Raw genomic sequence first — 24194 nt, forward strand, 5'->3', positions numbered from 1 at the left:
GTTGTTTGGTATGCAGGTGCAGGAACTGACGAAGTTGAGTCTTAGAGGTGCCTAATTTACTTCTAAGTTTCAGACTAAGACCAGGACAATTTGTTTCCAACAGTCATTATCAAATAGGCAGAACTAATGAAAAAACCCTATCCCTAGCACTTTGATTCTTAGGTTAGGTTTTTTGTGGCTCATCCAAAATCCTTCAATCTTTCTGGAAGAAGGAAAAGCCACACTCGAGAAAAACTCTATCCTTCTCACACATTTACAGGAATCTCTGCACGCTCTATCCTGGAGTTCTAGTGGATCTTGAGTCACTTTTGCTTCGAGGGGGCCACGTCACACTTCTTGACTAGCATTCCACCTACAGAGGCAGTATGACTACGCTACCTTCTGGCAAAATTAATCCCTCCATAAAACGTGAGATGTTATGAGGAAAACAACCCACTAAGCTACATGAAAAATGGAAAATCAGATTAACCCAATTTTAGCACCTAGCTTGACCCCATGAATGCAAAAACATTTAACAAAGAGTATTTAACTGAGCAAGAGCTTAAAGGAAGAGAAATAGTAGTGTCTTGAGTTTTCATGAAGTTCTGAATAAGTCCTGTTTAAAATATTCTCTCCTGAAATGGCATAATGTCTCTATGCCCACCTGAGAAGTTCGATTAGTCGTTCTTCAAGATATTTCTTGGTCTTGTTCAGGTCATCCAGGTCAGCCAACATCTTCTGGTCATTTCTCTCTCGGTCCTGTACTTCCTGGCTGAGTTTATTACGAAAGCCCTCCAACTCTCCGCTTACTCCAATAAGTTCTTTTTGAGTCCTAGTGGAGAAACAAGAAGACTTCAGTTTTTTCAGCTTCACATCTGAGTTGGCAACATGGTTCTCCCCTAAAGGCCCAGTCGCAGCCTAGCTTGGGCTCTTCTTCCTCATGGGGAGACCCACTGCCCCAGTTTTGACCGGTAGCTTTTGACTTTCTCCAGTTGCTCTGCCCTCAAACCCTTGACCTCTGCCCAATTCTTTACTGTTCGTGACTCCCCAAGCATTCACGAAATGGGAGGGGAAAAGTGAGATTCACAGCTTGGTCGACAATATGGGTCATTCCACAGTCCTACCGAAATCTCTCTCAGCTGACATTACAACATTGCTATCAGTGACATTTCCCACACCCAATCCAACTCCTTTTAGGTGGTGTACAATAATAATAATAATTGTGGTATTTGTTAAGCACTTAATATGTTCCAGGCACTGTATTCAGTGCTGGGGTGGATATAAGCAAATCGGATCGGCAAAGTCCCTGCCCAACATGGGGCTCACGGTCTCAATCCCCATTTTACAGATGAGGGGGTTGAGGCCCAGAGAAGTGAAGTGACTTGCCCAAGGTCACACCAAAGACAGGTGGCAGAGCCGAGGCTAGTACCCATGACCTTCTGACACCCAGGTCCGTGCTCTACCCACTATGCCATACTACTTCTATATTTTTAATTTATTCGTACTAATGCCTGTCTCCCCCTCTAGAGACAGACATTAGTGGGCAGGGAATGTGTCTGTTTATTGTTAGTACAGTCTTAGCACGGTAAGCCTTTAGTACAGTGTTCTGCACACAGTAAGTGCTCAATAAATATGACTGACTGAATGAATGAAAGTAACTTAACTCCATTTTTGATTTGTTTTTTTTTTAAACTGACACCAGAAAGTGTTGCTGAATTAGCTTACAGGTCGACAGGCCCCGAGGGGGTGGCTTTTCATTACAGGAGGGGTTGGGAGCCAATGATTCTTAAGCCATACCTGGATCTTCCTGGAAATAAATATGGCTCTTGAGCAGAAGCACCCACCTGGGGAGCTGGCATCATGAGAATGACATCCTTAGTTCTGCCCCGACAGCAAGAACCTCTGCAGGAAGTAACTGAGCTGACTGCCTCCCTGAGCCAAAAAGAGGCCGACGGGGGAGACAAGATGGTGGTTTTGCCCCCACAGCAAGAACCTCTGCAGGCAGTTAACTGAGCTGACTGCCTCTCTGAGCCAAAAAGAGGCCGAGGTGGGAGACAAGATGCTGGCTCTTTCCCACACTTGACGGCAGGGCGAGCTCAACCCTAACTCTAACCCCTTCCCTAATGGAGAGGAAGAAATTCACCAGTGACAAGTTTGTCCTCTCTCTCTCTCTCCCCTCAACGGCAGGGTAGGCCACATGCCAGTCTTACCAAGTCCTCCTGATCATCCTTGCCCAGCTTCTCCTGTTGGTTCTGAGCAAGGACAGTTTACTCTGAGTTGGCCTTACAGTAAACTCTCCCGCAAGCTGGGCCGGAGTAGGGATGGAAGTGGGGACAAGGGGTGACACAAGGACTCCCTCCTCTGTCCTTCCCTCCAGGCACCAGCAAGCTGCTAGCAGGAGCTGGGACAAAAGCCAACTCATGGTCTTTCCCACCCTTCTCTTCTATTTTCTTTGCCCCTTCACCCTCCTCTTCTCCTTCCCTTCCTTCCTTCCCCTCTTCTCTCACTGCGGTGGCTACGGTTAACTACGAAGCAGCCGCATGGTGCGATGATGTCATCACACTGCCTTGTGGATAACAACCCGTGGCAAGTAGGGGACCAAAACTTTATGGTTTCTGTGTGCATCGACCGCTTAAACGTTTCATTTGATTTGGTTCCTCCGCACAGAAGGGGTGACGGCCCCTGCCTTGCAAGATAAACAAATAAAGTACCCGGAAAGGTGATTCTACCGATGGTCACTCCACATGAGCAAAACGCTGTGGGAGTGACTGGCTCCCAACCAAAAAAGCCCTGAGTTTTAAGTTGGCCAGGATTGTTAACGGTTTTCGGAGATAACACTGGAAAAAATACACCCCGCAGGTTAGGCTGGATTTTTGACCCAGGACATATTCTACTAGGTCGTTAAGGCGGATATGACAAGTAACTCGGGAGAAGAGTTGAGGTTTTTTCTTTCAGGTCAACCTAAAGAATGGACAGCAGCCTTGGAACAGGATTAAAGTATCACAAGGCAGAGGGAGTGCTGTTCTTGGCCAATGAAGAATGTTATCAGGGCCCTGGCTAATCCTGAAAATACTAATGTAATCGAACATTAGATCATTTCACAGAGGAAATAAGAAATGGAACGGATGTGTCATTTTGGGGGGAAACCCAATTTAGTCCTTTTATCTGAAGCATCAGGTTTAACTTGCTAAACTGATAATCTAGAACTATCTCCCAACCATAAACAGTAAATTTCTCTAAAATAAACTGCAGCAAACTAAAGTTTCTTTACTTAATGTGATACTTTCTAGGTCTCCTATGGAGGAGAGGGCGCAGGGAGGGTACAACAGTGTTGACCGCAAATGTTTCTAGCTCAATATCGGTGGTGTTTGTCACGCACTTACCACGCATGAAGTGATGGGAGAGATAGAAGAAATAACGTCAGACACAGTCCCCGACCCAAATGGGGCTCAGAGTCTAAGTGGGAGGGAGGACGGGTATTTAATGTCCATTTTACAGAGGGAGAAACTAAGGTCACCCAGCAGGGAAGGGGCAGAGTGGGATTAGAACCCAGTTTCTCTTAATCCCAGGCCCATGCTCTTCCCACTGCTCCATGCTGCTTCTCTCTTCTGCTTCGCCCTGACTTGCTCCCTCTATTCATCCCCTCCCCCGCCCCTCAGCACTTAATAATAACGTTGGCATTTGTGAAGCCCTTACTATGTGCAGAGCACTGTTCTAAGCGCTGGGGTAGATACAGGGTCATCAGATTGTCCCACGTGAGGCTCACAGTGTTAATCCCCATTTTCCAGATGAGGTAACCGAGGAACAGAGAAGTTGAGTGACTTGCCCACAGTCACACAGCTGACAAGTGGCAGAGCCGGGATTTGACCCACGATTTCTGACTCCCAAGCCCGGGCTATTTCCACTGAGCCTCACTACTTAGGTACATATCTACAATTTATTTATTTATATTAATGTCTGTATCCCCCTCTAGACTGTAAACTCATTGTGGGAAGGAATGTGTCTGTTTTACTGTACTCTCCCAAGTGCTCTGCACACAGTAAGTGTTCAATAAATATGACTGACTTCTCAAGAGATAGGCTGGGCAACCCACTCTCTTTATTCCTCATCTGTAGACTTTTGGGCCGCACCAAAGAGCAGGATGAATGGGATGACTAACCTTTCCAAGTTTTCACTCAGGGATGTCACTTCCTCTTCTTTTTTCAGCATGGCGGCTTCGTGCTTGGTCAGCTGTTCCACTGCGTGATCTAATTTCCTTCCCAGGTCGGTTTTGGTTGCCTAGCAAAAGAATATACAAAAATCGACCCAACCTCTAGTAGGCCAAAGTTCCGGTGTGACTAGGGAGTTGTTGGTCCAACTGGGGGATGTCAGTTTTTAAAGGGAGCGTAAAGAAATCTAAATGCGGGAAGCACCGCGGCACAGGGAGACACTGAGATGGGCAGGGACGGTAGCTATCAACTGCAGTGTACTGTAGTCTCCCAAGCGCTTTGTACAATGTTCTGCACACAGTAAGCAGACAGAGGAATGACTTCCTTATATAGGAGTAAACAAAAGGTTGGCCGGAACCACGTCACCCCGGCACTGCATCCAGCCGCGTGCTTTGGGCTTAAATTACCAAGGACAGAATTCTTAGACTTGTTTTAAGAAGTGCGAGCTACCCTCAGTGCTAAATTTTATTTCGATCACTGAGCGAGCAAGGGGATGGACTTCCAGGGCTCAGGAGAGATGGAGGCAGAGAGAAGAGAACCAAAGAGGTCAGAAAATCTCCCAACCTCTGACGGACGTCGAGAGAGCCTTTCTCAGAGCATGGAAGCCGTGCACAAAATCTAATGATTTTAATGAAAAAGAGAAGCCTTCCAGATGAGCCTTGGTCTATACAGAAGCCCCCGGTCTGGCCCCGGAGTTAAACAGGGGTGAGAGAGTCCTGCTTCCAACCCTGGGGAAGGGACATAGCTTGATCCCAGCCTCCAACTACCATCTACTGCACCCAGAAAGCACTCGGTAAGTACCACTGATTGACTGACTGATTGGAGACAGGTAATGACTTTGACCCAACTGGGGAGATTGACCCGTGGAACTGTGTCTCATGGCTGCCCCTTGAAAGTTACAGTTTGACTGTTATTGTTGGAGAAGTTTCAAAATGGAGACAAAAGATGATTGAATTACTAAATGAAGAAATTCCGCCCTCACAGCATATAAAGCCTCACCTTTGCCTTCCCAATCTGACCCCAGGCTCTTGGTCAGCAGGTAGTTGCGTCTGCCCCCTTGAAACATTAAAAAATCGCTATTCGAACACACTGATTGTTTCTTCAGTATTGCCTAGGAGAAACCCCACCTTAAGCTCCGAGGCCTCCTTCTCTACAGCCTGCAACTCCTGCTTTTTCTCTTCCAGCTGTCCCTTCACGTTCTTGCACTCTTCACTCACCGTCTGTCGCAAGCAGAAAGAGCAATTATTAGTCATCTCCACATTATGGAAACAGCTGAAAAATATGCAGTGTTAGAGCACAGATCTCTCTGACCGTCAGAAGAACCGGTGCTCAGGGATCCGGGTTTGGCCAGGGGGCAAAATCCCTTTATGCTCGGTCACTGGACTAGAGTTTGGCTTAGAATCTATTACGTTCCATTTCAGACAGGGCCTAGGTTTGACTCTGAGTCCTGGGAACAGTGACCCCATTTTCTGCCACAGGCAGTGTGCAGCAAGGTCAAAGATTTACAAACAGGGCGTGTTTTGGTAAGTCACTGGTTGTTATCTGTGTAGAGGGAGCTCAGAATTTGGCTTTTACATCACACGAATGACAAGACGTTCAGAAACAACCGTCACCCTCCAGTGATATCCTGCCACGGACCAATCCCGCCCACACCTAATCGCTTCCAGTCCTGAAGCAACCCCCTTCATCGGAGGGCAGGGATAGTGTCTTCTACTTTCTTTCTATCTCCTTAGCCGAGGAACTCTGGTCTAGGGGCGTTCAAGAGATGTCACTGGCTGACTGTCATTGTCCTAGACTAGCCATGCCACCGTCAGGCTTCTCGTAGCCCCACTCTGCTTTCCCATCTGACGATCACCTACCCAGTATTAATACTACTACTAATGATAGCCGAGGTATTTGTAAAGTGCTGTGTGGCCGAGGACTGGGATAGATGCGTGGTAATCAGATCGGACACAGTCCCCGTCCCACATGGGGCACGCAATCTAACGGGGAGGGGGAACACGTTTTTAAACCCCATTTTATATGTAGATGAGGAAATTGGGGCACAGAGGGGATAAGTGACTTGCTCACGGTCACACACCAGGCAAGCGGCAGAGCTGGGACCAAATCTGGGTCTCCTGATTTTCAGGCCTGTGTTAATAATAATAATAATAATAATAATAATAATGATCTTGGTATTTGTTAAGTGCTTACTATGTGCAGAGCACTGTTCTAAGCGCTGGGTGACACAAGGTGATCAGGTTGTCCCACGTGGGGCTCACAATCAATCCCCATTTTACAGATGAGGTAACTGAGGCACAGAGAAGTTAAGCGACTTGCCCAAAGTCACACAGCTGGCAAGTGGCAGAGCAGGGATTCGAACCCATGACCTCTGACTCCCAATCCCGGGCTCTTTCCACCGAGCCACGTTGCTTCCATTAGGCCACAAATTTAGTTGCAGACCATCCCATTTGCCTCTCAAGTATCCTGTGTCACTGCCTACTGATCACATATTACTTGTTGAAACCAAAGTTCCTGGATTACTTCTCAACGGCTCACGCATGATATATAATTTAAAAAAAAAAAATTCAGTAGTTCGTGCCTGGCTCCCTAATTTCTCCACTCAGCAGAAGAGTATTCCATTAAAAGAAGTGGGGTTATGAAGGTAGGGTTAAGGTTCAGGCGTGTGTCCTGCCAGGACTTCTCTTCAGGGATACCCGGCTGCTTTTTCCTTGAATATGACGGATGGAAATCTCACCCCATTGAACGGCTGAAGCTAGACCTTCACCTGCAGCTCCGTAGAAGCACCCTCCCTCTACCCACTTCCTCAGGGCAAGATCTCCAGGGGTGCTGCACGAGGAAGGAAAACACATTCACTTATATTTCACATTCGCTTATATTCACGCGCATCACCTTGAGCTTGGTCTGATAGTTCATGATCTCAGTGCTCATCTGGAATTTCACGGTTGAGAGCTCTTCTTTTCCAACCTCCCGCAGGCTCTGGGCCTGTTTCTCGGCCAGATCCAGCTGGGTCTGGAGGCTGAGGAGGGCGTCGGCCCTCTCCTGTGCCTCCCTCAGCTCCTCTTGCAGGCTTTCCTTGGCCTGCTGGAGCCCAACCACATCCCGCTGCAAGTCCCGGCGCTCCCTCGCGGCCGTCTCCTCCACGTCTTTGAGTTTCCGCGTGGCCTGCGCCAGCTTCTCCTCCGCCCGTCCCTTCTCCGCTGTCAGAGCGCAGACCTGAATGCCCAGCTCGGCGGTGTCAGTGTTGGCTCGGTGGAGCTGCTCCTGCACCTCGGCGTGCTCCAGCCGGGCCACGTCGGCATCCTGCCTCACGCGGGACAGTTCTTCCTGGAGACCCTCCACCTCTCGCTCCCTCTCAATCCTCCCTTGGGCTTCTCTCTCCTTCTCCTTCCTCAGGGCCTCCTCCCTCTCCGTGTACCGCAGCAGCTCCTGAACGTGAGCCCGGTTGAGAGACTCGTTCTGTTCCTTCAGCTGCCGGACCAGGGCCCTGTGCTCTTCCAGGCTGTCCTCGGTTACCTTCAGCCGGCTCTGCGACTTCTCTCGGCTGCCCGTGGCCTCCTGGAGCCTGGCTCGGAGGTCGACGGCCTCGCCTTGCAACCGGGCGACCTCGCCCTGGTGGAGCTCCAGCTGCTTCTCGGCCAGGGCCAGCCGGGAGGCCAACTCCTGGCTTCCCTTCTCCCGGTGAGCCTTCTGTTCCAGCTGGGCCTTCTCCAGCGTGCCCCGCTCCGTGGTCAGGGACTCGATCAGCCTGGACTGGTCCAGGCACGTGCTCCTGAGGCTCTGCAGTTCGCCCTCGTGGGCCTCCGCTCGCCGCCGACACCCCTCCGCTTCATCCCGCAGCCGCTGGCACTCGCTCTCCTTGCCCCGCAGCGCCTCGTCTCTCTCCGCCACCTGGGCCCTCATGGTCTCCTTGGCCTTCTTCACGGCAAGGAGGCTCTTCTCCATCTGGTCCCCGATGTGCCGGATGCTGGCCTGCTCCGCCTCCAGGGAGGCCAGCGAGCCCTTGATGGCCGCTTCGCGTTGCCTCAGTTCCTCGTAGTCCACCTGTAGGGCCTTGAGCTTGCCCTCCAGGATTTCGTTTCGCCGACTGGCATTCCGCAGCTCCTCGTCCAGCTCTCTGTTGGCCTCACGGAGCTTCTCTTCCCTCTCGTCCACCGACACCTGGGCGTCGTCGATCTGACTCTGGAGGTGCTTCTCGGATGCCTTGAGCATAGCCACTCCTACTTCTAAGGAGGCGTTGGACTCCTGTAGGCTCTTCTGCTCCTCTTCTAGCTTCTTCCTGGCCTGCTGCAGGAGGGAGTTCTCGGATCTCAGCTCCTTGCTCTTCTCCCCGATCTCACTGAGCTCCAGGCTCTGCTGCCCCGTGAGGAGCTCCAGCTCCCCGACCTTCTGGCTGAGGTGGTCCCTGTCCCCCATCAGCTGCTTCTTCTCCTCCTCCAGGTCGCTCACATGCTGGTTCACCTGGGACAGGTGACCTTCCAGCAGCTGCAACTGCTTGGCCAGGGATCTGGCCTCCTGCTCCAGCACATCTCTCTCAAGCCCCAGCTCTTCTCTACAACTCCTCTCTGCTTTCCTCGCTTCTGCCAGTTTCTCCTCCAGCGCCCGGGTGCTCGCCAGAGATTCTTCCAGCTGGAGCCGGAGGTCAGTCACCTCCTTCCCTTTGGCGGCCAGCTCCTCCTTCAAAGGGGCCGTCTCTTTGGTCAAGTCCTCCAGGGCGGAGCGCAGCCGGTGCTTTTCTTCCCCGGAGCTAGCGTCCAAGAGATCGAGTTTGGCTTCTAGCTCTCCGCGGGCCTTCTCTTTAAGCTGCAGCTCCTCTGCCAGCTTCTTCAGCTGGGTTTCCTGCACAGCATTGAGCTCTTGAACTCTGGCACTCGCCTGGTCCAGCTCCCCAAGCTTCTCCACCAGCTCCTGGATCTTTAGGGCGGAATCATACTGGCTGGCGGCCTGCTGGCCCTTCGCGTCCAGGGCGGCGTCCACCCTGCTCGCCAAGTCTAGGTTCTTCTGCTCCGCCACGGCCAACTGGGCCTGGAGATCAGCAAGGCGCAAGTCCTTCACGTTGGCGGCGGCCCGGGCCTCCTCCAGCTCCTGGACCAGAGGCCGCAGCTCGGCCGCCCACTCCTCCTTGTTGGACTCCAGCTGCTTCAGGGTGGACCGGTATTCCTTTCGCTTCTCGGCGGCGTCCAACCCGAGCGTCTGTAAGCACTTCTGCAGGTCCTGCACGGTGCTCTGAGTGGAATGTGTGATCTCACACTGCTTCCGGAGCTCTTCCACCATCCCGCTCAGCCGGGAGTTCTCCTCGGCCAGGCTGCTCTCCTTCTCCCTCTGGGCCCGCGCTTGCTCTCCGTGGACCCTGACGGCCTGTCTCAGCTCCTGGTTCTCTTTCTCCAGCTGCTGCACGCGCCCCTGCAGCTCCTTTTCTCTCATCTCTAGCTGGTCCAGCTCCACGCGCATTTCATCAAACCCTTCCAGGGGCTCTGTGTTCAGAGAACTGTTAGCATCAAAGCTGGTGGCCAAATCTTGGGTCTAAAGAAAAGCAAAACAGGAAGAAATGAATTAGAGGGAGGCGGCACCTGCAAGGCCATTTCTCCAGATTTTGGAGATCTGCAGGAGAGGTTGTTGTTTTAGGAACATACCGCTTGATTAAATAACATTCCACTAAAGAGGATGCCAACAGGAGGATGAGAAGGTGGGGGGCGTCAGCGGGGGAGACTGTATCGGAAAAGGAGTCTGCCAGCTGACCTCTGCCAGGCTAAAAAGGAAGTGAGCCCGAATACCCAATCACTTCAATTACCTGCAAGTAGCTGCTCACCAAACTACTCATACTTGAACTGCGACTCGGAGGCTTCCACATATAAGCCGAAGTACCGGGGGAGGCCAGTGTCCTCCTGCAAACAAAACGCAGTGGAACTGGTCACGGAGCAGGAGGGGACACCCCCAAACCCCACCCTTCGGTGTTTGTCCTGCATTTGTTACGTATCAAATGACAACACTTCACTACGTGTGTTAGGTGCAGAGGCAAGTGTGGGAGATAACTGGGGGGAAAACACGTCAGCCAAGCAGTTTCACTCTCTATGGCAAATGGCTGAAGCCTGAAATCATTCTCTATAATCCCCTCCACCTTATCAGGGTCCACAGCTGGCTGGCTCGACTTGTAGGGAAGGAGAGGAACGGGGATCCTCAGCAGAGCAGATCAATAAATACCACAGTAATTTCCCCACCCCCTTGTTGAGAAGGAAATACGGATGTAATTGTAAGCAGGGATAATAAAGTTCCAGGGAAGAAGGAGAAACACAGAACCAAGCAACTGGGGTAGTTAACTAACAAGACCTGTCAGGGGCCAGGGTCAGAGGAGAAGAACCGGGTGACAACATGGACAATACAGCAGGGGTTGGGGGAGTTGATTCACTTGAGTGTTTATTAGAGGCAGCACTTGGGAGAAGGCAACAGAAGTAAGATATGCAGTCTCGAGTGGCTTCCTTTGGGCCCCATTTTTTCTTCTGCTTCCCTAATGGCTAGATATAATTCCTCCATAGGGCCCTGCCTCTTTTTTGAGGCTGTAAAAATAATGTTAAAGAGTAGGGGTAATTATGGAAGTAAATATGACTATATCCAGAGCCCCGGAAAGAGAAACCCCAAGAGTTTAAAAATAAAAATGAACCGACTTGGCCAGTCAGCTTAAACCTGCCACTGAAGAGAGAATTAGTGGCTTCCTTTTGGAGGTGCAGTGTTTTTCTCAAGGTTCCATCCTAAATGATCTCTTCTAGTGCATTAAATGGGTCTGAAGGAGCTACTGTGCAATCGCAAAGAGATCGGTGACTCAGTTTACTTGTAGGACCTGGCCCAATATATTTAATATTGAAAAAGTACAACCATAAATACTCTTTTCTTGAAGGAATTCAGTAACAGGGAATCAAGTGGATTAGCTTAACTAGAGGGTTATTTTTTTAAGGAAGCACAGGACTGGCATTTGGGTTATTGCGGGGTATGAAAAGCACACTGTAGGTGCTCAATAAACAGTCGGTGAAGGGAGGGCTAGGCTAGGTAAAAAGCAAACAGATGATGCGACTTTTTAAAGAATAACTCTGTCACCACTAAACCACAGTCAACCAGGCACTCCCTGGTTAAGTGATTCTTCCCAATGTCACACAGCAGGCTTATGGCAGAGTCGGGATTAGAACCCAGGACCTCTGACTCCCAGACCCTTGCTCTTTCCACTAGGCCTCGCTGCTTCTGTTGATTTCTACTCCCACTGATCTTCCACTCAACGCGCTCAAGAATTTAGAGGGTGCCAAACCGCAGATGCATATATCATGTATTGTTTTTGTCTGTCTGCCTCCCCCGATTAGACTGTAAGCCCATCAAAGGGCAGGGACTGTCTCTATCTGTTACCGATCTGTACATTCCAAGCGCTCAGTACAGTGCTCTGCACATAGTAAGTGCTCAATAAATACTACTGAATGAATGAATATCATTTCCTCAACACAGAACAACCTCTTCACAGATTTGGTTAATTCTGCTCAAATACATTTCCCCCAGTACATCTAATTCTTTGCCTTACCTGGCAAACGTCGGCCATCCAGCATCCAAGTCATATCCCCTAGACGCCAGGTCAAACTGAACCTCGGTCAGCTCATAGAGTTGGCCTACGATGTCGGAGCTCATTTTAGGCTTCAGAAAGGGACTTCTTGCATAGTACCAATCACTAAGGGAAAGATGAAACAACGTGGATTAACAGAGAGAATGGCAATATCTAGACGCTGAGTAATCCCTATTATGACATTCGGGAGTGAGGAAGGGCACCGTACCCTGTCCGGAGACCACAGCGTTTTCCAGAACGCAGATCGGCCCCGAGCCCAGCTTACTACCGGGAATGGAACGATGACTGGGGAAGCCATGGGGACTGCTGGAACAGCAGGAGGAGACAGGAGGCTCACTGTTCAGGGAGGATGGCTCACCGGGGGCAGGGGGGAGAAACAGAGACCGTGTCTAGGAAGAGGAGAGAAGCCCACCTGCCATCTTGGGCCCTGGCGATTACAGTAATGGAACAAGGAATCTTCAAACACAAGAACTGGATTGTGGATCAACCACTTGCAGCCCCTGAAGTCAGTTCATTCACGTATTTAAATGATCCTAAAAATAACACCCCCAGATTGGGTTTGACTTTAATGAACTACTAAAGGAAACTCAGACCAGCATTCTGACCGAAGGGTGTTAAACACTAAGTCTGGATTGTTGGGAGGAAAGTGGGAAACACTCTCAAGAGATCTGGATTAAAACCAGTATTGACGCCTCACGATATATTCTGGCCACGGTTTTAAGGGTGAGACATCAATGTTTTATTTCAATCCTCCTCTCCCCTTACCTGGTCACTTTGGTATTCATGAGACACTGCTGCAAGGTGTCGGCCAGCCTCTGGTGCATTAAGGAGTACCGGACGAAAGCTCTCCCTTTCCCGAGAGACGTCCTCAGCTGGAAGAAACAGACCAAAACGGCCTTCAGCCAAATACCTTCCCCTGATGCTTGACGAGAAACACACTTCCGCCCGAGCGTCTTTGCTTCAGGTGGGGCGGGGGAAGGTAGCGTAACTGGCAGAGATCCCAGAGTAGCCGTCGGGGATTGGCATGTTGAGCATCCGGGATACTGAGCAAAATATCTCAGCATTTTACCCTTAATATACAACAGATGATCTTTCTCCCTACCTTCAAAGGTTTGTTAAAAGCACATCTCCTCCAAGAGGCCGTCCCCAACTGATTCCTAATTTCCTCTTCTCCCACTCCCTTTTATATCACCCTTATCCTTGGATCTGTACCATTTATTCAGCCTCACGGATAGGCACATATATGCAATTTATATTAATGTCTGTCTCCCCTTCTTAGACTGTAACCTCCTTGTGGGCAGGGAACATGTCTACCAACTCTGTCATACTGAACTCTCCCAAGGGCTTAGAACTGTGCTCTCCAGTCACAGTGAGCGCTCAATAAATCTGACTGATTGAGTGCTAAGAAATGTCAGGCCCTGATTTAAATTTGCAGAGATTTCCAGGTAAGGGTCTGGCTTTTGGAATTTTCTCCCTCCTCTTCAATCAACTAAGATTAGATCTGATGGCTTTTGAAGTTCAGGGCCAGGTACACCTTTTTAGTTAGGTTCTCTCTGCAGGGATGGTGTGAAAAGAACGCTTCTTCCACTTTCTGAAGTCAGAGATATTTAAACCAGTGGGACTCGGTTGCCAATTTTGCCCTGCACAGACATTTACAAAGATCAGTATTAATTTTACTGTAGATAATGGACCTGAGAATGTTTTCCATGAAATAGGAACTGGTGACTAATGCAAGACCGAGGGAAAAATTGGAGAAGCAACGAGCTTCGGTGAAGATACTTCTGACTCACTCGAAACAACATTTACAACAAAACAACTTTAATTTTTTTCTCCTAAAAACCAACTTCCAGACTTCAGTAATACAAAGAAATGTTGCCTACATTCAAATCAATGAAAAAACAAGTTGAGAAACTGTTGTGCATTTCCTCAACATTGATTAGCCAGGATCTCAACCGCATCAATAACGTGGGGGGGGGGGTGTGAGAATCGACACTTTTCGCAAATTCAGATGGCATTTACTACTTGAGTAAAAGATATCGGGCTAGTTAGTGGAAAGACAATCTTGATGCACTCAGTGGATACCATCATGACCTCAACGTAACCAGATGCTTTTTCCACTGTGCAGTAGGGTAAGAGTGGAAATGTTCTGTGATGACGACTTTAAGAACTGCCAGGAAATTCAACGAGTCGGGTGGATAAACCATCTTGAGTATGTTCAGCGCAAAAGACTATGCCATCTCTAACTTAACCACATCTATGCCTAAAGCACCTAACCGCTACAAATACATACACACATACACACACTCTAAAAAGGTCAACACACAGAACATTCAAGTGGTTAAGAGGCTAAGCAGAACCCATTTTATCAATTTCTACTCTCTTGGGTTTACGTGATTCAACCAGTTCCCGCAATGTTTAACCTTTACAGTGTTTTGCATTTAACCTCTACTTTTAAGCCTGTTACCTTAAAAGCAACAAAAATACAACTGGATAGACTCTCATTGTAAAGCAGTTAGAAAGGATTCAGACCTACACCTAAAAGACGGTGAGTCCCATCTTCCAAATAGGGGCCTGATGTTCAGTCAGACGTCAGTGGTTCTATTAATTTGGAACCACTCCAACACAACACGCACTTCTTCATGACTCCTAAAACCCACCGCAAATGGAGTTGCTCCCAGAATTTGTTATGATGTGCTTAGGTGTGTGAAACTGGGAACAAAAGTGCTACTGAAGAATGGACATCAAATGGGAATTCTGCTAGATTGTAAACTCCTCGAGAGCAGGGATGATGCCTACTAACTCTATTGGACTCGAAGCACCGAGTACGGTGCTCTGCACAGAACAGGCACTCAGTAAACACTACTGATCGATGGACTGCTGCAGCGTGGCTCAGTGGAAAGAGCCTGGGCTTCGGAGTCAGAGGTCATGAGTTTGACTCCCGGCTCTGTCACTTGTCAGTTGTGTGACTGTGGGCAAGTCACTTCACTTCTCTGTGCCTCAGTTACCTCATCTGTAAAATGGGGATTAACTGTGAGCCTCACGTGGGAGAAGCTGATTACCCTGCATCTACCCCAGCACTTAGAATAGTGCTTTGCACAAAGTAAGTGCTTAACAAATACCAACATTATTCTTATTACTATTATTACCGAGCAAACCCCGTAGGCAGGACAGGCCTGGCTCCCACTGTCTCACTGAAATGCCTTCCCTTCCACCTGCAGTGCGGTACTCCTAAGAGGTTCTGAACGAGCAAAAAGCAAAGCATATAGAAGTGAAAGAATTTCTTCTCCTCATACTCTCATTTCCGTCTCCTCTCGTCATTCTGACTGCATTTCTCAGAAAGGATTTTAGAGCCAGTCTGGCCCTGTTTACATATGCTGTAAGTCAAAGTTTACGTGGGAGATCTCAGAACAGCAGGAAAAAGAAATGGATATACAGGCAAGGCCTTTTTTTTTTTAAGCTTTCACTCCTGAAGAGAGCAGAAGAGCAAAGCCCTTCATGCCAGGCAAAAGGACCTCAACAGTTCCAAATTAGGCTGATGCACTAGGTTCACCCTCATTCCTCAACTCTAACAACTCTAACATGTACTCGTCTACGTCTAAGTGCTACGAGGCAGGCTACTGGCCACGTTAACCTTTGTGCACATAAAAGAGGACAGAGAAATTAAGTGCTCCTTCTACTATGGACATCACTTCTCAGTGAATAGGCTTAGAAAGCTTTTCCCAATGTTCCAGATCATTCCTCTCATTTCAAGCCCTCGGTTCCTTCACTTCAATGACCCGTACCAATGCGAAAGCTACATGTAGTCCTAATACTCAGGTGAACAGCAATCTTCTTGAACCATTTCATTAAATCAGAAGCAAGCAGAATTGCTTTCCCCAACTCCTAAACTTTCTTTAAAAATAATACAAAGAACTGGATTTCACCTCTGATAAAACGAGCAGAAACGTCCAGCCAAATAGCTGATGTCTCGTGCCAAGGATGAAGGGAGGGATGGGGGGCGTAGAGGGGAGAATTATACCCAAATAACTTTCCAAGCCCCAGCTGCCTCAAGGCCCAGACCAAACATGCTCTGACTCATTTAATGAAGCAGTTGAGTGAAGGGAGTGGAGAACCGTGTAAACTCCCAAGCAAATATTTATAAAACAATGCATTTCTACCTGAAAATACGAGTCTGGATATCTCATCAGGGCTGGCCTTCGATATCCCAAAACTGTCTTCTCCGCTTAGCCATTTAATATCCTAAGACCAAGTGTTTATAAGTAAAAGGCCCAAATGTCTCAATTCCAAAATGGAGAAGTGGGAGGGAGTTTCCGGGGCAGGAAGGATTTCTGGGTTGTGAGGTAGAAAAAGGCATGAGGAGAAACTGAGGCACAAGGCAGAGGAAGATGGATCTCCCTCCATATTTTCCTTTTCCGTTCCATGCTTCAGACTCACCGCTCTCTCCAGTCATTCCTATTCCCATTCCAGGAAAATTACTTCCGGTTCTCCAGTACTTTGTCCCTTCTTTGTACTTGCTATTTTCACTCAATATCTCCTACTGTATTCAAAAAGAATGCTGAACTTCTCCCTCCAGCAAGCTCTACAAATCCTCTTCCCTACCTGCCTTGGATTAACGGTTCTTGTCAGTGCAGGGACTCAGAAGTGACGGCAGTGTCCACTGGATCAGGGGAAGGGAAAACGAGCAGAACTACTTGTTCGGTTTTGGATTGTTCTGAGGTTACTGGAATTATGTGATACACACAGATAACTTCTGATTTCCTCCCCAAAAATCACGGTTGGTAATTTTGTGGTGGAAACAGTTACGTTGTATTTGTTACGCACTTACTATACGCCGAGCACTGTACAATTACCTTGTGTAATCGGGTTGGACACCTCCTGTGTCCACCTCACAGTCCGAAGTCCCATTTTACAGATGAGGTAACTGGGCACACAGAGAAGTGGAGTGACCCGCTTCAGGTCACAGGGCAGAAAAGTGGTGGAGGCAGGATTAGAACCCAGGTCCTCTGACTCCCGGACCCGTGCTCTTTCCGCTTGACCACACTATTTCCCAATATTATGGGCGGCAATGCAGTAACCAGTATGGTGTGGGGTCCCTTAACCAGCGGCCCCTAAAATTTGTGGCAATATGAACAGACGATGGTCGGGGCTCGAGACCCAGGGGGGCCCAGAGCCCTCTCGACATCAGGGGGCTTGGGGTCCACCACCCCCTGATGCCCAGACCAGCAGCTTCCATCACTGGGGACCACCATGGTACCTTTAAGACCCTGGGAAGGCTCCCGTAGCTTATAACTAAAAACTGTTTGCTTGTAGGGAGGAGGAATTACTTATTTGGACATTGTGGTCTTGTCACTGCTAACTCTGTCGCTTACTGCTCTTCACAATTCAGTGTTATCATTCTTTGTATCTATCTACCCACTCTTGGACTGTAAACCCAAGGTGGGACAGGGACTACGTCTGATCTGCTCATCTGGCACCTACCTCATCTCCCTGCACTCTGCTTAGCATATAATTAGTTATTCATTTGTTCAATTCATTAGTTCGTTCATTCGTTATTCATTAAGCGATTACTTAGGAGGCATCCACCCAGTTAACCCATCCTTCCGATTCCAGAACCACCCTACTAAACGAAAGCAGTTTACAGATAAGATCCTTTTCTCTGGAGCTCCTGCTGGAGAGTACAGGTGAGCTAGGCAAACACCATGCTCATTAGTTCAACCCATCGGCTTACCTCTGAAATTGACTTGACGAAGCGGATTCCATCGTTTGCTCCTTTCACTTTCGCCAGGCAGTCGCAGAAATAATCCCAGTAGTCCTTCCTGTTCCCTAGGAGAGTGGCCTTTTCCTTCTGGTCAAACTTTGCGAGGAAAGAAAAATATCACGCCCACTTAGGAACTCCGAGCCTTCCACTCAAAAGCTAACGCTCTGAAAGGGGTCTCTGAGCTAAATCACAGTTCTGGAAAATGAACCACTTGAGATTTCATCTCATTTGTTCAATTCTTGGGGTTTTATATCTTCCTTCCCGTCCAACCCACCTTTTTGTCTGAGACACACTCATTCGGTGTACTGCAATTCCCTTTCAGCTAAACCAACAAGCCACTTCAAAGTCAGAGCCTCGAATTATTTTAATAAAAAGAAATAAGACAATGTCACAGTTGAAATATCTTACCTGAAAACCGGATGAAATTCTTACATAATATTCAATAGTATTTATTTATTGAGCGCTTACTATGTGCAGAGCACTGTACTAAGCGCTTGGGATGAACAAGTCGGCAACAGATAGAGACAGTCCCTGCCGTTTGACGGGCTTACAGTCTAATCGGGGGAGATTAGATGGCGCTTTCCTACATCCTTTCTATAGGGGCATTTTAAAGGCTCAAGAACTGGTGCTTAAAGATAGTCAAATATTTCACTCCATATGGTCCTTAAGTATACCTGAGTAAAACAACTCTTAAAAAAACACCCTTGCTTTATTACAAACTTTATAACATCATAAATGCTGTTACTGGGCCAGATCTGGGGTCAATCCAGTCCAGTATTCTACCTCTGAAGCTAACTAGCAAAGGGTTCTGGGAGGAACAGGGTGAAAGTTGCCCTCCTTGCCATCCAACTTTCTAGTTATGGATGGTTCCTAACCTTTTTCCTCTACTGTCTACTATCCCCTACTTATTTATTTGATCATTATCATGCCTTATAAATAGTTACCTTTTCCTGCTCTCACATATCGAATAGTCCTTTTAATAATAGGGCGTCTCAAGGGTGAATTTATCCACATCCTTCCTCCATTTATTACTGTCTGCCTGCACAACTTTTAATATGCTTCTGACTCCCCGGGTCCCTTGTAGTTCTGTAACGTAGTGGAAAGAGCACAGGACTGGGAATCGGGAGATTCCCTGGGCTTAAGTTTTAGCTCAACCACTGGCCTAACTGGGTGACCTGGTACAAGTCACTTAACCTCTCTGGACCTCCTTAACTGTAAAATGGGAATAAAATGGATTGTAAACCTTGTTTGGGACACAGGACATATAATCAGCACTTAATATATGCCATAATTATTAATAATAATAATAATGTTGGTATTTATTAAGCGCTTACTATGTGCCGAGCACTGTTCTAAGCGCTGGGGTAGACACAGGGGAATCAGGTTGTCCCACGTGGGGCTCACAGTCTTAATCCCCATTTTACAGATGATGGAACTGAGGCACCGAGAAGTTAAGTGACTTGCCCACAGTCACACAGCCGACAAGTGGCAGAGCTGGGATTCGAACTCATGAGCCCTGACTCCAAAGCCCGTGCTCTTTCCACTGAGCCACGCTGCTTCTTATTGGTGTGGTTCCAGAAAGATCTGACAAACACACTGAACACTTTACAACCTATTTTTGATGCGTCACACTGACCTTCCAACTCGGTGATGTGAGATAAAATGGCCACCAAGAATTTCTGGGCAGGCATTCCAAATACTGAAGGGATGAAATCAGCAAAGGAACCGGCTGGGTGTATGTATCACTTACTTGTAAAAGGTACTCAAGTTTGTAGGAAAACTTATGCAGATTGGTGCTGTCATCTGTAATAGGTTCTCCGGCTTCCTTAAATTCTTTGTTTAGTTCTGATACAGCATCTGTAAAACGACAAACCAGAATAGGGGATCTGAAGGGGCATAGTAACAAGGATACTTAAAGGAACAAACACAGGGCTATGTAAAATGCCCTAGAAATTAAAAAAAAAAGTTGGATGGAAATGTTAAATAAGAAATACAGTCTTCCTTTGAGATTATGTATTGCTAACTGACACACTATCACTGGAATCTCCCCTCTAGTCTGTAGGCTCCTCTCTAAACCAGACGCTCATTATGGGCAGGGAGTGTTCGCTAATTTTATGGTATTGTATTCTCCCAAGCACTTAACACAATGCTCTGAACATAGGAAGCGATCAATAAATACCATGGATTTGACTGAATGTTTGAACTCTCACTCTTGGAAATCATGACATTTTCACCAGGACCCATTCCTTGCTATTCGATGGTTGTTTTTCCGCTTGAAGTCCCAACCTCATTTTACACGACTGGAGTCCAGGTCTTCACTGACTTGTCCCCAGCTAACAGTATGAGTCTGCAAGGACCAAATGTGAGGACAGTTGAAAATACATATCCCCCACATGGCCGAGTGGAAAGGAGATGGGCCTGGGGGCGGTCAGAAGACCTGGTTTCTAATCGAAGCTCTGCCATTTACCTGCTGTGTGACCTTGCCCACAATGACAACTCCTCTGGACCTCAGTTTCTTCATCTATCAAATGCCTGTTCTCCCTCTCCTCTTACACTGTGAGTCTCATGTGGGACAGGGACTGTGTCTGACGTGATTCTCTTGCACTTATCCAAGTAGTAGGGAGCTTGGCACATAGTAAGCATTGATTAATAATAATAATTATTATTATTATACCTGGATCTAAACCTCACTCGGCCACCTGACTGCCGTGTGACTTAGAGCAAATCACTTAATTTCTCTGGGCTTCAGTTACCTCCTCTGAAAATGGGAATTAAGATTACGAGCCCCATGTGGGACATGGACTGTAACCTCCCTGATTATCTTATATCTTCATGAGTGCTTAATACAGTACCTGGCACATAGTAAGCGCTTAACAAATACCATTTTTAAAAAAAAGGATGTGAATTTTTCATCCCTTCATTGCAGGGATGTCAGTGAAAGTGAACAGTAAAATCTCTTTAATAAATTACTTATAACTTGAAGCCTCCTTAAAAAGTTTTCCATTCATTCTAGAAATGCCTTGTGTACTTTAACACGCTTGTAAAGGAACTCTAATAAAGAATCCCCCTGCCTCCCTCATACTCAGCCTCTCAAAATTGACTCCATCCATTCTGATACAAAGGGGTATTTACAGTGAAGTGTCAAATCTTTCTAGCTATATTTCTGTCAAATGACAATTAAAAAAACAAAACACTTTTACCCAAAGAATGTTCCAAAGGTTAATTAGTAAAATTTGGGGAAAGTGTTTTGAGGAGGATAAGCATATCTTGATTTTTGACCTCCTGAACAATGTCACAATTTTGGCTGCTGCTCTCCTCACATACACCACCCCCAACAAGCTTTAGGAATCCCTACTTTGCAGTCGCCACTTCAGAGCAGCTGGGAATCTGAGCTTTCCTACCATCGGGGAATATTCACCTCTGACTCCAGTGGCATCCACTGACTACTTAAGATCATGTTGCAGTCAAAGTGAAAAAACACCCAATGGAGATCAAACGGCTAATTGGAGGCTGATAAACGTTGATAAACGTTACTAAGATCTCATCCAAATCTAGTCATCTGAAAGAATACTAACTGGGTCCCCACAATTAGAGCATCCTGGGAATTGAACCCATTTTTCTCGATTCCCAGTCCAATTTAGAGCTCTGTGTCCTCTTTTGTTGTGTGTTCATTCTGGGCAAAGCTCAGTACCCGGTGTCCTACTCTAATTACTCCATAAAACCACTCTGTAATAGCCTGAGTCTAATCTCATTTGCACATGTGCCAGCATCTAGCTTCATGTCACCCTGGTAAAAGCTCAGGGACTCAGGGAGAAGGGCAAGGAGAAGGTCAGCAAAGCTGCCAGAAAAGGGAGGAACTGGACTCATCGGCCTGAACCCCCTCTTGACAGGCTAGAACTTCTGTGAGGAGACGATCATGGGAAGCGCTTAACAAATAGCACGATTATTATTAATCATTATTAAGGGAAAAAGAGCATAGAAAAATATTTTCCTATTCCATCTCCCTGCCTCAGGAACCAACAGAATGATTCCTTCCAAAATTTGATTTTTCCCGCTGAGGGCAAGTCATTCTGTATCCTTCCCAAAGACTGACTTTGGTCATTTAGAAAAACTGACTTTTTTAAAATGGCATTTGTTAAGTGTTTACTCTGTGCCATGTACCGCGCTGCACGATGGGGAAAACAAAGTTAATCAGGTTGGACACAGACAACGTCTGACACAAGTCTCACAGACTAAATCCTCATTTTGCAGATGAGGGAACTGAAGCCCAAGAGAAGTTAAACAGCCCAAGATCACACAGCAGACAAGTGGCAGAGTTCGGATTAGAACCCAGGTCCTTCTGACTTTCAGACCTGTGTTCTATCCACAAAACCATGCTGCATTGTATTCCTACTTAAAAATGAACCCGCTTTTCATTTAGAAATTTGTATTTGAGTGTAATGAGGATACAAGCAGGAGAGTTGAGGAGTTCCTACAGGATGTCTGAAACCCGAGTGCACATATTTAAATATCACAGGCTCTCAAGTTTCCACTTACCTACAGCTTAGACAACGACCAAAAATCGATCAATGGTATTTATGACAAGAAATACAGAGTCGGCAGACACATTTCATACCTACAAGGAGCTTAAAGTTTAGAGGGGGAAGAAGAGAACTCCCTGCAAAGCCACATAAGAACATGGGCAGCCCTGAAGTTTCAAATCCAAGACAGGCTCAAGTGAAAATCTGGCTGGGTTCGGTCAGACTCAGTGTGTGTTTGCGTTTTTTATGGTATTTATTAAGTGCTTACTAAGTGCCAAGGACTATACTGAGAGCTGGGGTAGATCCAGGGTTGGACACAGTCTATGTCCCGCATGGGGCTCAGATTCTTACTCCCCATTTTACAGATGAGGTAAATGAGGCACAGAGAAGTGAAGTGACTTGACCAAAGTCACACAGCAGACAGGTGGCAGAGCTGGGATCAGAACCCAGGTCCTTCTGATTCCCAGGCCTGCACTCTATCCACCAGGCCGTGTTGTGTTCCCTTGCGTTCTCCCACGGAGGGCGGAGGTCAGGGAAGGAGGCCTGATGGGGTGGTCACAGTGTTGCCAAGTGTGCGGAGTGTAACTGTGTATTCATGTTAGTCTCTGTGGGCAACCCATGAGGCAGACTTCTGTGTCGAAGTTTCAATTCAAGCTCCTTTCTGGTTCCATTCATACCTGTTGCAAATCTTAAGACCAGATCAGCCAGGCTAGGCAGCAGATTTTTGGCCCACGCAGGGCTCGACCCTCTGCCCTAAAATCAAAACCCAAGAGAAGCAGCACGGTACCTTGCAAGTCCCTGATAATCCTTTGGATCTGACCCTCGGCACTAGTTGAGGCCATCTTGGATTCTCAAGGAGCCACAAGGTTCCAACTCCTCCACCGTTCTGATTCCTCACCAAACCAGATGAAAGGGGCAGCAGTTCATTTCCTCATTGACTGGAGATCATTCTTCAGTGCAACTGAAATTCGGGAAGAGAAAACCCAAATTTTAAACCTTTGTTTAAAAATGACATAGCCTTACCCGGACGAGTCACGGATCCAGAGACCTTTAAAAAAAAAGGATTTAAGAGACTCAAGATAATTTCTGTTGGAATACCGATGTCGTTTTTTAGTACATTTTAGCTTTGTCTCTCAATATTTCTCTGATACTTCAATTACTCTGTGCCTAGACCTTACTGTAATCTCTCTCACAAAAGAATCTCCCTGAGGTCCGATTTTGCTTTGCCTCCCTCTCACCATGGGCCAGCCAAGGCTTAGGGTTAGCAAGATCAGCTAACAGTACTCTTCTGTTTTTGTTTGCCTTTTCTCTTCTCTCCAGGGAAGCAACTTGGAGAAAGAGAAGGCTGAGAGGACAAAACTATACAATAATGTAATATCCTCCACTGTAAAAGAAGTCAAGTTATACAGTTTGTACATGTGGGTTGCTTGTGACCTGGCCATTTATGATCGTCAAGAGACACTTTAATCCCTGGGCAAGAACAGCAGGGGCTCCTGCCCTTCCCACCCGTGCCTCAGTGGGCCCCTCTGACAATAGGGGTGCTCCCCTTGACCATCAAGGGGGAGCAGATACTGTTGCCAAGGGAGATCTCGGACGCTATCTAGACAGCACCCCACTTGCCCCAAAGCCTGGACTGCAGTCACTGCTTTAAGTTGCAAATAACCCTGACAGTGAGGGGAGGGAGAGAAAGCACGAGAAGGCCCGGGGGGGGGGGATGAGGAGGAGAGAGGGTATGAATAAACTCTGTTCCGGGTTTACACTGGCCTAAAATCACCAGTCCCTTAATCTGGCTTTGCGGTTCGTCCACATGGAGAATTCCAATACTCAATCGATAAATCACATTTATTAAGCACTGTACTAAGCACTTGGAAGAGTACGATATAACAGAGTAGGTAGAGTGGGTGTCCGCAACAAGCTTACAGTCTTGAGGGGTGAAAGAGAGGTAAAAGTCGGAGACTGGCTTCCCTTTTAGCATTTGCAAAGGGTGGCAAAACGCAAGATGCTGGCTCGGCTCCCTTTCCATGAGGAAAAAGCTTTGCCCACCTGTTTTTTTTAACAACTTCTTGATGGAGAACTGGCCAATCCAAGCCATTCTGTGCTTGAAGAGATTAATAATACCCTTTTAATCTACA

At 47.4% G+C, this 24194-nt stretch overlaps 1 protein-coding gene across 4 annotated transcripts in view; it reads right to left on the reverse strand.

The window, feature by feature from the left end:
* Positions 1-24194, reverse strand: part of FYCO1 (FYVE and coiled-coil domain autophagy adaptor 1) — a 97843-nt gene that overhangs the window by 54112 nt on the left and 19537 nt on the right. For all 4 annotated transcript variants that reach the window (XM_007666151.3, XM_007666150.3, XM_007666147.3 and 1 more), the window contains exons 2-11: positions 22850-23023; positions 19293-19399; positions 17513-17638; positions 12550-12656; positions 11746-11889; positions 9979-10072; positions 7080-9710; positions 5315-5407; positions 4139-4257; positions 644-811 (exon numbers count right to left, since the gene is read on the reverse strand). In XM_007666151.3, the coding sequence (XP_007664341.2) occupies positions 644-811; positions 4139-4257; positions 5315-5407; positions 7080-9710; positions 9979-10072; positions 11746-11889; positions 12550-12656; positions 17513-17638; positions 19293-19399; positions 22850-22904 (3644 nt within the window). In that variant the 5' untranslated portion in view covers positions 22905-23023. The remainder of the gene's footprint in view (positions 1-643; positions 812-4138; positions 4258-5314; positions 5408-7079; positions 9711-9978; positions 10073-11745; positions 11890-12549; positions 12657-17512; positions 17639-19292; positions 19400-22849; positions 23024-24194) is intronic.

The sequence above is a fragment of the Ornithorhynchus anatinus genome, chromosome 8 (assembly GCF_004115215.2).
Source record: "Ornithorhynchus anatinus isolate Pmale09 chromosome 8, mOrnAna1.pri.v4, whole genome shotgun sequence".
Taxonomy (NCBI): Eukaryota; Metazoa; Chordata; class Mammalia; order Monotremata; family Ornithorhynchidae; genus Ornithorhynchus; species Ornithorhynchus anatinus.